The sequence below is a fragment of the Heterodontus francisci genome, chromosome 46 (assembly GCF_036365525.1).
Source record: "Heterodontus francisci isolate sHetFra1 chromosome 46, sHetFra1.hap1, whole genome shotgun sequence".
In the NCBI taxonomy this organism is placed as follows: Eukaryota; Metazoa; Chordata; class Chondrichthyes; order Heterodontiformes; family Heterodontidae; genus Heterodontus; species Heterodontus francisci.
This window is the reverse complement of record NC_090416.1, coordinates 16,521,767-16,536,280: the sequence shown is the minus strand read 5'-3', so window position 1 is coordinate 16,536,280 and position 14,514 is coordinate 16,521,767. Positions and strand designations below refer to the sequence as shown.

Below are 14,514 nucleotides of genomic sequence, written 5' to 3'. Positions count from 1 at the left end.
TTCCCCTGCTCTGAAACACACAGAAACAGGACGGAAATCCGAGAAACACCGTTAAACGGTTCCATTCTTGGACACGTCACACATTTATAACAAAACAACCCATTATCTGGACTGGGCCCCTCAGGAGAACTGAACTGAACTCCTCCTGCTCTACATCCCAGTCTTCATTTCCCAACATTGCTTTTCAAGGTATTTCATTGGCTGCGAAGCACTTTGGGAACATCCTGAGGTTGTGAAAGACGCTATAGAAATGCACTTCATTAAAAATTGGAGTTATAAAGATTGTGGTTGATAGATTTTTATTGGGTAAGGGCAGCAAGGACTATGGAGCTAAGGCAGGGTATATGGGGTTAAGGTACAGACCAGCTATGATCTAATGGAATGGTACAGCAGTCTCGAAGGGCTGAATGGCCTCCTCTTGTTCGCACACACTGCAATCACTCCGGCCTCATCTCCCTCTGTGAACTCGTTCCTTCGTTGAGGTCATTCAGTTCCCTTACAGGACACTTGCTGGGAAGGCCCAGATTCCAGCACTCCCACCATCCCTTCCCCGATCTGTACTGAGATATCCAGACCCGGGGAGTTTCAGCCAGGCCATTTTTATTATATTATATTACTGCCAAGGGGTCTCTGCACAGATAGGAACAGTTACGGCCACTTTGGGCTTTAAAGACCTGGACAGCTATTGAATACAGCAGGTACGATATCTTCAACATAAAAGCATAAGAAATAAGAACAGGAGAAGGCCATTCGGCCCCTCGAGACTGTTCTGCCATTCGATGAGATCACGGATTATATGATTGTGACTTTAACTCCACATTCCTCTCGGCCCCCCACCATAACCCTCAACTCCCTTGTAGATCAAAAAACTCTCCAACTCAGCCTTGAATATATTCAATGACCCAGCCTCCACTGCTCCCTGGGGAAGAGAATTCCAAAGATTAATGACCCTCAGAGAAGAAATTCCTCCTCATCTCCGTCTTAAATGGGAGACCCCGTATTCTGTAACTGTTCCCCCTAGTTCTAGATTCCCCCACGAGGGGAAACATCCTCTCAGTATCTACCCCGTCAAACCCCTTCAGAACGTTACACATTTCAATAAGATCACCTCTCATTCTTCTAAACTCTAAACAGGCCCAACCTGCTCAACCTTTCCTTATAAGACAATCCCTTCATCCCAGGAATCAGCCAAGTGAACCTTCTCTGAACTGCTTCCAATGCAAGTCTATCCCTCCTTAAATAAGGAGACCAAAACTGTATGCAGTATTCTAGGTGCGGTCTCACCAATACCCGGTACAGTTGTAGCAAGATGGCCCTACTTTTATATTCCATCCCCATTGCAATAAATACAAACATTCCATTTCTCTTCCTAATTACTTGCTGAACCTGCATGTTAACATTTTGTGATCCATGTACAAGGACACCCAGATCCCTCTGTACTGCAGCATTCTGCAGTCTCTCTCCATGTAAATAATATTCTACTTTTCTATTCTTCCTTTACTAAGAGGTCATTATTTAATTCTGTCTCCTTACACATTACCAGGTCTAAAATAGCCTGCTCTCGGATTGGTTCCAGAATGTATTGTTCTAAGAAACTGTCCTGAGTACACTCCATGAACTCATCCTCTATCTAACTTTACCAGTTTGATTACTCCAATCTATATGAAGATTAAAATCACCCAGGATTACTGCAGTATTTTCCTTACAAGCCCCCATTATTTCTTGATTTATACTCTGTCTTACAGTGCAGCTCCAGTATGAATTTTTGCTATTTCATATCTCCACCCAAACTGATTCCACATCTTGATTTTCTGATACAAGATCATTTCTCACTACTGTACTGATCTCATCCTTTATTAACTGAGCTTCACCACCTCCTTTTCCTTGCTTCCTGTCATTCCAAACTGTCAAATACCCTGGAATATTCAGTTCCCAAAGGGTCAGTACTGAGGGAGTGCCGCACTGTCAAAGGGTCAGTACTGAGGGATAGACAGACAGACAGACAGAGATGGACAGACAGATAGATAGAGATGGACAGACAGACAAATAGATAGAGCAAGAGAGATGGACAGGTGGATAGATAGACAGATAGATAGATACATAGATAGATAGATATGGACAGATAGATTAATCGATAGATCGATAGTCAGATAGATAGATAGACAGATAGATAGATAGACAGATAGACAGATAGACAGAGAGAACAAAGAACAAGAACAAAGAACAGTACCACACAGGAACAGGCCATTCGGCCCTCCAAGCCTGCACCGATCTTGATGCCTGCCTAATCTAACACCTTCTGCACTTCCGGGGCCCATATCCCTCTATTTCCTTCCTATTCATGTATTTGTCAAGATGTCACTTAAACATCGCTATCGTATCTGCTTCCACCACCTCCCCTGGCAGCAAGTTCCAGGCACTCACCACCCTCTGTGTATAAAACTTGCCTCGTACATCCCCTCTAAACTTTGCCCCTCGCACCTTATACCTATGTCCCATAGTATCTGACTCTTCCACTCTGGGAAAAAGCTTCTGACTATCCACTCTGTCCATCCCGCTCATAACTTTGTAAACCTCTATCATGTCGCCCCTCCACCTCCGTCGTCCCAGTGAAAACAATCCGACTTTTTCCAACCTCTCCTCATAGTTAATGCCCTCCAGACCAGGCAGCATCCGTAAACCTCCTTTGTACCCTCTCCAAAGCCTCCACGTCCTTCTGGTAGTGTGGCGACCAGAATTGCACGCAATATTCTAAGTGTGGCCGAACTAAGGTTCTGTGCAGCTGCAACATGACTTGCCAATTTTTATACTCTGTGCCCCGACCGATGAAGGCAAGCATGCCGTATGCCTTCTTGACTACCTTATCCACCTGCGTTGCCACTTTCAGTGACCTGTGGACCTGTACGCCCAGATTTCGCTGTCTGTCAATACTCCTGAGGGTTCTGCCATTTACTGTATACCTCCCACCTGCATTAGTCCTTTCAAAATGCATTACCTCACATTTGTCCAGATTAAACTCCATCTGCCATTTCTCCGCCCAAGTCTCCAACCGATCTATATCCTGCTGTATCCTCTGACAATCCTCATCATTATCCGCAACTCCACCAACCTTTGTGTCGTCCGCAAACTTACTAATCAGACCAGCTACATTTTCCTCCAAATCATTTATATATACTACAAACAGCAAAGGTCCCAGCACTGATCCCTGCGGAACACCACTAGTCACATCCCTCCATTCAGAAAAACACCCATCCACTGATACCCTCTGTGTTCTATGACCGAGCCAGTTCTGTATCCATCTTGCCAGCTCACATCTGATCCCATGTGACATTACCTTTTGTACCAGTTTGCCATGAGGGACCTTGTCAAAGGCTTTAATAAAGTCCATATAGACAACATCCACTGCCCTTCCTTCATCAATCATCTTCGTCACTTCCTCAAAAAACTCAATCAAATTAGTAAGACACAACCTCCACTTCACAAAGCCATGCTGTCTCTCACTAATAAGTTCGTTTGTTTCCAAATGGGAGTAAATCCTGTCCCGAATAATCCTCTTTAATAGTTTCCCTACCACTGACGGAAGGCTCACCGGCCTATAATTTCCTGGATTATCCTTGCCACCCTTCTTAAACAAAGGAACAACATTAGCTTTTCTCCAGTCCTCTGGGACCTCACCTGTAGCCAAAAATGATGCAAAGATTTCTGACAAGAAACCATCAATTTCTTCCCTTGCCTCCCTCAGTATTCTAGGGTAGATCCCATCAGGCCCTGGGGACTTATCTACCTTAATGCTTTGCAAAACACCCAACACCTCCTCCTTTTTAATAATGAGATGACTGAGACTATCTGCACTCCCTTCCCTAGGCTCATCATCCACCAAGTCCTTCTCTTTGGTGAATACTGATGCAAAGTACTCATTTAGCACCTCGCCCATTTCCTCTGGCTCCACACATAGATTCCCATCTCTATCCTTGAGTGGGCCAACCCTTTCCCTGGTTACCCTCTTGCTCTTTGTATATGTATAAAAAGCCTTGGGATTCTCCTTCATCCTGTTTGCCAATGACCTTTTATGACCCCTTTTAGCCCTCCTAACTCCTTGCTTAAGTTCCTTCCCACTGTCTTTATATTCCTCAAGTCTGTTCCGAGCCTTCCAACCCTGACAAATGCTTCCTTTTTCTTTTTGACGAGGCTCACAACATCCAGTGTTATACAAATTTCCCGAAACATGCCAAACTTGTCTTTCTTCCTCACAGGAACATGCTGGTCCTGGATTCTAATCAGCTGACGTTTGAAAGACTCCCACATGTCAGATGTTGATTTACCCTCAAACAGCCGCCCCTCCAATCTAAATTCTTCAATTCCTGCCTAATATTGTTATAATTAGCCTTCCCCCAATTTCGCACCTTCACCCGAGGACTACTCTTATCCTTATCCACAAGTACCTTAAAACTTATGGAATTATGGTCGCTGCTCCCGAAATGTTCACCCACTGAAACTTCGACCACCTGGCCGGGCTCATTCCCCAATACCAGGTCCAGAATGGCCCTATCCCTAGTTGGACTATCTACATACTGTTTCAAGAAGCCCTCCTGGATGCTCCTCACAAATTATGCCCCATCCAAGCCCCTAGCACTAAGTGAGTCCCAGTCAATATAGGGGAAGTTAAAATCACCCACCACCACAACCCTGTTACCTTTACATCTTTCCAAAATCTGTCTACATATCTTGTCCTCTACCTCCCGCTGGCTGTTGGGAGGCTTGTAGTAAACCCCCAACATCGTGCCTGCACCCTTCCTATTCCTGAGCTCCACCCCTATTGCCTCGCTGCATGACCTCTCTGAGGTGTCCTCCCGCAGTACAGCTGTGATATTCTCCTTAACCAGTAATGCAACTCCCCCACCCCTTTTACATCCCCCTCTATCCTGCCTGAAGCTTCTAAAGCCTGGAACATTTAGCTGCCAATCCTGCCCTTCCCTCAACCAAGTCTCTGTAATAGCAACAACATCATATTTCCAAGTACTAATCCAAGCTCTAAGTTAATCTGCCTTACCTGTTATACTTCTCGTATTGAAAGAAATGCACTTCAGAGCACCAGTCCCGCTGTGCTCAGCAACATCTCCCTGCCTGCTCTTCCTCTTAGTCCGACTGGCCTTATTTACTATGTCCTCCTCATTTATTTTTCTAACTGTCCCACTGCTCTGGTTCCCACCCCCTGCCACACTAGTTTAAACCCTCCCGAGTGACGCTAGCAAACTTTGCAGCAAGGATATTAATGCCGCTCCAGTTTAGATGCAACCCTTCCTTCTTGTACAGGTCCCATCTGTCCCTGAAGAGAGCCCAATGGTCCAGATATCTGAAACCCTCCCTTCTACACCAGCTGCTCAGCTACGTGTTTAGCTGCACTAGCTTCCTATTTCTAGCCTCACTGGCACGTGGCACAGGGACTAATCCAGAGATGACAACCCTACAGGTCCTGTTTTTTTAACTTACTACCTAACTCCCTAAACTCCCCCTGCAGGACCTCATCACTCTTCCTGCCTATGTCATTGGTACCGATGTGTACCACAACCTCTGGCTGTTCACCCTCGCCCTTCAGAATGCCCCCTGTCCATTCAGAGACATCCTTGACCCTGGCACCAGGGAGGCAACATACCATCCTGGAGTCTCTTTCACGTCCACAGAAGCGCCTATCTGTGCCCCTGACTACAGAGTCCCCGATAACTATTGCTCTTCTGCGCTTTGTCCCTCCCTGCTGAACAACGGTGCCAGCCGTGGTGCCACTGCTCTGGCTGCTGCTGCTGTTTTCCCCTGATAGGCCATCCCCCCCCAACAGTATCCAAAACGGTATACTTGTTACAGAGGGGGATAGCCACAGGGGATTCCTGCACTGACTGCCTGCCCCTTCTAGCGGTCACCCATCTATCTGCCTGCACCTTGGGTGTAACCACTTCTCCAAAACTCCTGTCTATGACGCTCTCTGCCACCTGCATGCTCCTAAGTGCATCCAGTTGCCGCTCCAACCGATCCATGCGGTCTGTGAGGAGCTGCAACTGGGTAAACTTCCTGCAGGCGGAGTCGCCCGGAATGCTGGAAGTGTCACGGACTTCCCACATCTCACAGGTGAAGCACTTCACCCCTTTAACTGACATTTCTATCACTAATTAGTTAATTAATATAAAATAAATACTTATTAAATTCTTACTAAATTGTTATAATTAACTATATGGTCCCTAGTGCTAGATTTCTACTATAAATATTATTTTATTTATTTTTATTTTTATTTTTTATTTAGAGATACAGCACTGAAACAGGCCCTTCGGCCCATCGACATTAACTCTGCCTTCCGAGTCTGTCCGAGAATACCCGAGGTTAACTCCGCCCTCCGAGTCTGTCCGAGAATCCCCGAGGTTAACTCCGCCCTCCGAGTCTGTCCGAGAATCCCCGAGATTAACTCCGCCTTCCGAGTCTGCTCCGAGAGTCCCCGAGGTGAACTCCGCTCTCCGAGGCTGCTCCGAGTATCCCCGAGGTGAACTCCGCCCTCCGAGTCGGTCCGAGCATCTCCGACTCTGCTCCGAAAATCCCCGAGGTGAACTCCGCCCTCCGAGCCTGGTGCGAGAATCCCCAAAGTTAATTTTTTATACTTCCCCGTCTGGAACTACGCCCTCCGAGATGGTTAGAAAGATAGATAGATAGATAGATAGATAGATAGATAGATAGATAGATGGATAGATAGATAGATAGATAGATAGATAGATAGATAGATAGAGAGATAGATAGATAGATAGATAGATAAACAGACAGACAGATAGATAGATAGATAGATAGATAGATAGATAGATAGATAGATAGATAGATAGATAGATAGTCAGATCGAAATATAGATAGACAGATAGAAAGATAGATATGGAGAGATCGATAGATAAACAGACAGATAGATAGATCGATAGATAGCTGGCTAGATAGATAGATAGATTAATAGATAGACAGACGGAGAGACAGAGAGGTCTGATCACTAGGCTGCTCCACAGTGGTTTACATCCAATGACGTACTTTTGAAGTGTGTTTTGAAATGTAGTCACTGTTGAAATGCAGGAAATCTGACAGTCATTTACACAGCAAGCTCCCACAAATAGCAACGTGATAATGACCAGTTACAGTTTTAGGAGTTAATGTTGGAATATATATTGTCCAGGGCACCTGCTCTCCTTCAAATAGAGTCATGGGATCGATAATGTCCACCTGAGGGGGACTTGTGAAGATAGCACCTCAGACAGTGCAGCACTCCCTCAGTACTGACCCTCTGACAGTGCGGCACTCCCTCAGTACTGAACCTCCGACAGTGCCGCACTCCCTCAGAACTGACCCTCTGGCGGTGCAGCACTCCCTCAGTACTGACCCTCTGACAATACAGCTTTCCCTCAGTACTGACCCTCTGACAGTGCGGCACTCCCTCAGTACTGAACCTCCGACAGTGCCGCACTCCCTCAGAACTGACCCTCTGGCGGTGCAGCACTCCCTCAGTACTGACCCTCTGACAATACAGCTTTCCCTCAGTACTGACCCTCTGACAGTGCAGCACTCCCTCAGTACTGACCCTCCGACAGTGCCGCACTCCCTCAGTACTGACCCTCCGACAGTGCAGCACTCCCTCAGTACTGACCCTCCGACAGTGCAGCACTCCCTCAGTACTGACCCTCCGACAGTGCAGCGCTCCCTCAGTACTGACCTTCCAACAGGGCAGCACTCCCTCAGTACTGACCCACCGACAGTGCAGCACTCCCTCAGTACTGACCCTCCGACAGTGCAGCACTCCCTCAGTACTGACCTTCCGACAGTGCAGCACTCCCTCACTACTGACCCTCCGACAGTGCCGCAGTCCCTCAGTACTGACCCTCCGACAGTGCAGCACTCCCTCAGTACTGACCCTCTGACAGTGCAGCACTCCCTCAGTACTGACCCTCCGACAGTGCAGCACTCCCTCAGTACTGACCCTCTGACAATGCAGCACTCCCTCAGTACTGACCCTCCGACAGTGCAGCACTCCCTCAGTACTGACCCACCGACAGTGCAGCACTCCCTCAGTACTGACCCTCCGACAGTGCAGCACTCCCTCAGTACTGACCCTCCGACAGTGCAGCACTCCATCAGTACTACACGGAGAATGTGAGACTGTTTTTTGTGCTCAAGTCTCTGGATTGGGACTTGAACCCACGAGGCCATGGCTAACAAATTACAAGATTCCCATCTTGTGAACATTAATTGTATTTTCCTTTAACCGCTGTGCAAGCTTCAATAGGCAGCACCAAATGCTCTTGCTTTAACACCTGGCCTATCCTGTGTGAACCGGGTAGGCTCCCTGGGCAAAGCTGCAGCCATGTGACATCTGCTGTGCAAAGTGAGAGATTCTATGAACCTGGAGGTGCTGAACTGCTTTCCATTAGACATGTGCACAACCCCATTTTACTACACACTGGCACACTCCATTTAACTACATACGTGGATGACTCTATTCAACTACATATGTGCACTCTCCATTCAACTACATGGGCAAAGCTGAGTTCAGCTTCTCACACATTTAGCAATTGTGCTTTCACTTCAACAAGATTACTGTAACTCCGGGAACCCGGAGAATACTAGTATCTATATATTAGTCAATATGCAAATACAGGGAGGGGGTCAAGGGGAGCAGGGGAAAACACTTTATTAAAAATATATTTGTCCCTGAGTAAACATTTCCAAATATTTATTTCCATTGTGCATTGGGTTACGATGTTACAATGGCCAGACTTCAAAACAGGTGTTTATTTTTCTGTCTTGAGGACATCCTGAGATCTCTATAGTAATGCAGGTTAGGGTTAGTTGAAAAGGAACCTAGAGAATCTGCTGGTGGGAGGGGAGGGAGGTGGGTCTGTTTCTGCTGTGGAGACCAATCAGAAATGGATTTTTAATGGGGAAGGGTCAAATTCTCTGTCTAGGGGGCAGCTAGTCGACACTGACTTGACTGAACATGTCAGTAATCGGAGGCTAACTCCAGGAACAGCACCTCATCTTTCGACTGGGCACTCTACAGCCTTCCGGACACAACAATGAATTCAACAATTTTAGTTTGTAACCCCCCTGCCCTAATTTTTGTTGCCCATTTCTTTGCTGATTTGTTATTTTATCTCTCTTGTTGACCTCTTATTTCCTTTACCTTGTTTTCAGTAGCTGCCATTCACACCTCCTCCAGACACATCTTTTATTACCACTCTCTTTGGCTTTGCACCTTGAAACCCTTTTTGTCATTTAATCTCTCCTGCCCTCCACCCGTGTCACATACCTTCCCTGCTGTTCTTTTTCCCACACTCTCCCTTTCACTGGCTCAAATCCTATCACATTTCTAGAATTAATATTGATCCATCACAAGGTGGCGTAGTAGTAATGTCACTAGATATTACTAATCCAGAGGCCCAGGATAATGCTCTGGAGACACGAGTTCAAATCCCACCATGGAATTTAAATTCAACTAATTAATTAAAAGAAAAATTGGAATTGAAACCTAGTCTCAGTAATGGTGACCATAAATTGAATGTTCATTAACAAAAAACCATCTGTTTCACAAATGTCCTTTTAGGGAAGGAAATCTGCCGTCCTCACCTAGTCTGGCCGACATGTGACTCCAGACCCACGGCAATGTGGTTGACTCTTAACTGCCCTCAGTTCTGTTGTACAAAAACCACTGCACTGTAGCAGTTCAAGAAGGCGACTCCACCACCACCTTTAGATTAGATTAGAGATGCAGCAATGAAACAGTCCCTTCGGCCCACCGAGTCTGTGCCGAACATCAACCACCCATTTATACTAATCCTACACTAATCCCATATTCCCACCAAACATCCCCACCTGTCCCTATATTACCCTACCACCTACCTATATTAGTGACAATTTATAATGGCCAATTTACCTATCAACCTGCAAGTCTTTTGGCTTGTGGGAGGAAACCGGAGCACCCGGAGAAAACCCACGCAGACACAGGGAGAACTTGCAAACTCCACACAGGCAGTACCCGGAATCGAACCCGGGTCCCTGGAGCTGTGAGGCTGTAATGCTAACCACTGCGCCACTGTGCCGCCCTCAACGGCAATGAGGGATGGGCAATAAATGCGGGCAGGGCCAAGTGATGTCCACATCCAATTAAGTGCATTTGAAATAAAAAGATAGAAAATATTCATTTTAAAGAAACTAACTCCTCTCACGAGCAACGTGTTGAACGTTTTCCCTTGGCATCGAGTGATTGACATAAAACATCTGAAATGGAATGTTAAAACAAATGTATTCCTGGGACTGAGGTTCCGATACATGTGGTTTAGTTGCAACAAAAAAAAGTCAGGGCAGGAACTGTTGCAGCAGGAAAACACATTTCATTGAAACTGGACTTAACACAGGATCCGGACACAACACAGAAACTAGCCGAGCAGTCAGCTTGCCCGGTCAGAATCTCACTCCTCGTTGCATTACCAATTAAAACGGATATTGGAGTTGATTCTGGCTGTTTCTGAACGTCGGCCTGAGTGAGAAACGAGTGTTTTGACCCGACACTCGGCTCAAACGCCAGGACAAGCAGTGCACTTGTACAGTGGCGGATAGGAAAAAAGAGCAGCTCAGAGAAGCAGTCCAGTCAATCTCTTCCATTCCAATCCTTCCAATGAACTGCTTTGTTTCAAACACCAGCGTGTTGGATATAAAGATATGTGTTTAAGTACACATTGCAGACCCAAATATAAAAAAAAACAAATCCTTAACTATCGCTGGGTTAAACTTGTTCTGGATGAATTCAAGGCACTGGATTCTGAAGGGCTTTTGTCTTTGACCATCTGGGATAAAATGTGCAATTTCTACAGTTGTTCTTTTAAATCTCACACTCATGACATGAGAAGGGGGGGTTAAAATCAGAAATTATTGTGAATTAACCCTCAACTCGGTGGAAATAAATACATGGAAATGTTTAATTGGGGACCAATAGAGGCTCAATAAAAAAAATCTGGTCTGGTCCACCACCCCCCCCCCCCCCACCCCCCCGCCGCCCCTGCTCCTCTCAACCCTCCCTGTATTTGCATACAGGTTCATATAATAGATACTGGTCTCACCTTGTCCGGCACTGTAACTGGATCCACTTTCTGGAATTACAGTAAAACACTGCTCTCTAATTCTTCACGGGTTTTTTTCCCCCCCGGAGGGAATGGCTGCAGTAATGTATCTCCTGGGGACCCTGCTACTCCATTTAACAGGTGAGAGACTTATGTTAACAGAACGTTACTCAATTATTCATTTGTAAACCATTAGATTAGGAAGCAAAGGGATTTGGTAGCCCGGCCTGTTTATTTATCAGTGTGTTTTTTTGCTCCAATAAACTGAATGTGTTTTTCTCTCTCTTGTGTTTTGTGTTGAAGGTGTCCTGGCGGTTCTTGTCCTCAATCAGACCCCAATTTCAGACCCAGTCTCCGCCGGTGAGACTTCCGAGTTAAAGTGTGCGATGCAGAACGGCAACGTGGGCAGTTACCACATGTACTGGTTCCAACAGAGACCCGGGGAGGCTCCCGTGTGGATGTTAGCCCACTCTACAAGTGGTAGCATCTATCGAGGCACCGGCTTCACGGACCGTTTTCAACCTTCCAGAGACACCTCCAGTAACAGTCACATTCTGACCATCGGCAGCTTGGAACCGGGAGACTCCGCCGTCTATTACTGTGCTGCCGCGGATACCTCAGCAGGCTACATACACAGTGAGACAGGGCAATACAAAAACTGCACCAACAGAACCACTCAGAATTCCAACAGCTACTGAAATATTCCTGCCTGAGACTGTGAAATGAGTTTCAGAAATATTCCTTATGTAACTTGTGGAAAATCTCACTGGGTTTCCATGGGTTTATTTGGATTTTCCCCAATATTTGGACTATTAGCTGGGTAGGTAAACACTGATATTCTCAAGGTTTCCTCACTGATATGTGAAAATCTTTCTCCAGACTCTCAGCATTCCGGCCCCTGTGAAAGGCAGAATGTGAAAGGGAATGTAATAAAGGACAGATTATTAATATTTTCCCCTCTTTCTTCCCAGCCTGGGTTTTAGGTGACCCGTCCCATTAAAACACTGCACTGTGTTTACCTTCGGACCTGGGACCGCCCTGAGTTTACGGAGTAAGTAATTCCCTCATCCTATCATTCATATTGTTTCAATTATTTATTCATTTATTGTTGCAGAATCGGATCTGCCCTGATAACGGTGAAAACAAATTGGGTCAGATTTTTATTTTTCTGTCCACTGATTCAGTGCTGGGAATTTGGATTCTGGAGGGTAGAAAAATAAACACTAAAATAGCAGCAAAACAATTGCGGATGCTGGAAATCTGAAATAAAAAAACAGAAGATGCTGGAAATACTCAGCAGGTCTGGGCAGCCTCTGCGGAGAGAGAGGGAGAAACGGTGAACAGTTTCGGGTCTCTGACCTTTCCTCAGAACCGAAGAAAAACTCCATTGGCAAAAAAAAATGCAGAATGAACAGGGGAGAAAGGCCATTCAGCCCCTCGAGTCTGTTCGGCCAGGTCTGCAGTGTGCAGGTGTGGACTTCTCCGTCTATTCGCTGCACTGTTGTATAAATAGCGAGCCTGCCCCGGGTGTTGCTGGAAGATTTACAAACAGGAATTTTACTCACACTCAAAGGGGGTCGAGTTTGACACTAGCACCCCCTCCCCCACCTCAAAAAAAGACTCCCAAAGTTGGGAGGTGGATTAGGCTGCGGCACGGACTCGATGGACCGAATGGCCTCATTCTGCGCCCCCCCATCTTGTCTGTTCCTAATGCACCCGGTCCCATTAGCCCCGACCCCCTGTCTCCCTTCCCAGCCCCCTCCTTCCGGCTGTCATTCCTTCATGTGAAGTGTCTAACCTACTTTCTAAATGGAAACCGCCCCGAACTTTATTACTTTTAAAACCTTTTTTATTTAAATAAAGAATTTTTCCTGGTGAGGTGATCACCGAACTCTGAGTGTGGATCTGGGAGGTTGAGTTACTCCCAATACATACTCCGAGCACCTCCATAAGACCTCCAGTACAGCCTATCCGAAATGTGAAACTTCCTCAATTTTTAAACTTTTGATTTTAATCTGCCCCTGAATTTTAAACAATTCGATATTGTCTGTTGTATTTAATATTCAGTTAATTAATTTATCTGAATGTCTCGAATCCATGTACAAGTCCAGCTCTCAATTGACAGGGAGTTAAGATTGGACTAAATATTTAATTTTAATCCAATCAAAGCAAAATCCTGCAGATGCTGGAAATCTGAAATCGAGTGCTGGAAACACTCAGGCTGTTATATTATTTACTGTCTCTACCTAAGTCTGAAGTCAAGTTAAATGTTTGTTTTAAATTATAGTATGTGTTACTAATTCTGGATGTGCCTTTTAGAAAAAATGATTGATACTAACAGTGAGATTCCTTTCTTCCACCCTGTCTCTCACACACACAGGTAGTGAGGATCGGAAACCATCAGTTCTCCTGCTCCCTCCTTCCTCGGAAGAAATAGACTCCGGATGGGCTACTCTGTCCTGCCTGGTGAGCCGCTTTAAGCCGGGTTTCGTGCGGGTTCTCTGGAGAGTGGATGATAAAGAGACAGACAGCGGGGTGACCACAGGCACCGTGTCCACGGACAGTGATCAAACCTACAGCCTGAGCAGTTACCTGAGAGTCCCCGCCACTGCCTGGAATAAGGGCTCCAGCTATACCTGCAGTGTGGACCACGGCTCTCTGAGCTCACCTCTCCTCAAAACCATCAGCTCCACCGCTTGTTCCGACTGAGAGGGGGCAACTGGGGTTTAGAGTTTGATTTATTGCTGATGAAATATTATTCAATATGTGGAATGTTGTTGTTGTTGTTTTACAATGTAATCACTGTAGCAAATGTGGCCAACGATGTTGAAACAGTCACTTCAATCGCAGTTTAACGATCCAATTTTGGATCCAATTTTAACTGGGGGGCGCAGGTGAGTGACAGTGAATATCAGGAACACCTATCCCGGGAGTACATTCCCATTGGGAGCTGGATGGGTTCTGCTCCCTCTCTCCTTTCTCTCAGCAGTACCATTTGTTAGAATTGAAAAGTGTATCTCTGTGTGTGTGGCTGTTTTAATAAAGATGACATGAATTCAAATTGCTCTGTTATTTTTTGTGGGGGTGGGGGGGTGAGTTGAGGTGGATATTGGTGCAAGTCAGTGGTTAACTGTACGAATATTGGCGATTTGAGGATTTTTCTTTTGGGCAGATTTAATAAAAAATATTCAAGCAGAGTTAACTATTTTAAACGTCTTCGATTTTATTTCTGGCGCAGAAGGAGGTTATTCGGCCCCTCGGATCCATGACAGCTCCCCGTAGTGCAATCCAGTCAGTCCCACTCCCCCGTGGCCCCCTGCGAATTTATTTCCTTCAAGTGTTACTGAAATCATTGTCTCCCGCTTCCACCACTCTGGTAGGCAGTGAG

The 14,514-nt window shown here is 45.9% G+C and overlaps 1 gene segment (V, D, J or C); it reads left to right on the top strand.

Moving 5' to 3' along the window:
- The first annotated feature begins 11,152 nt into the window (after positions 1-11,152).
- On the top strand, positions 11,153-11,824 carry LOC137356895 (immunoglobulin lambda variable 5-39-like). The segment is given in 2 exon segments: positions 11,153-11,267; positions 11,430-11,824. Coding segments are annotated over 2 exon segments (444 nt in total).
- The last annotated feature ends 2,690 nt before the right edge of the window (positions 11,825-14,514 follow it).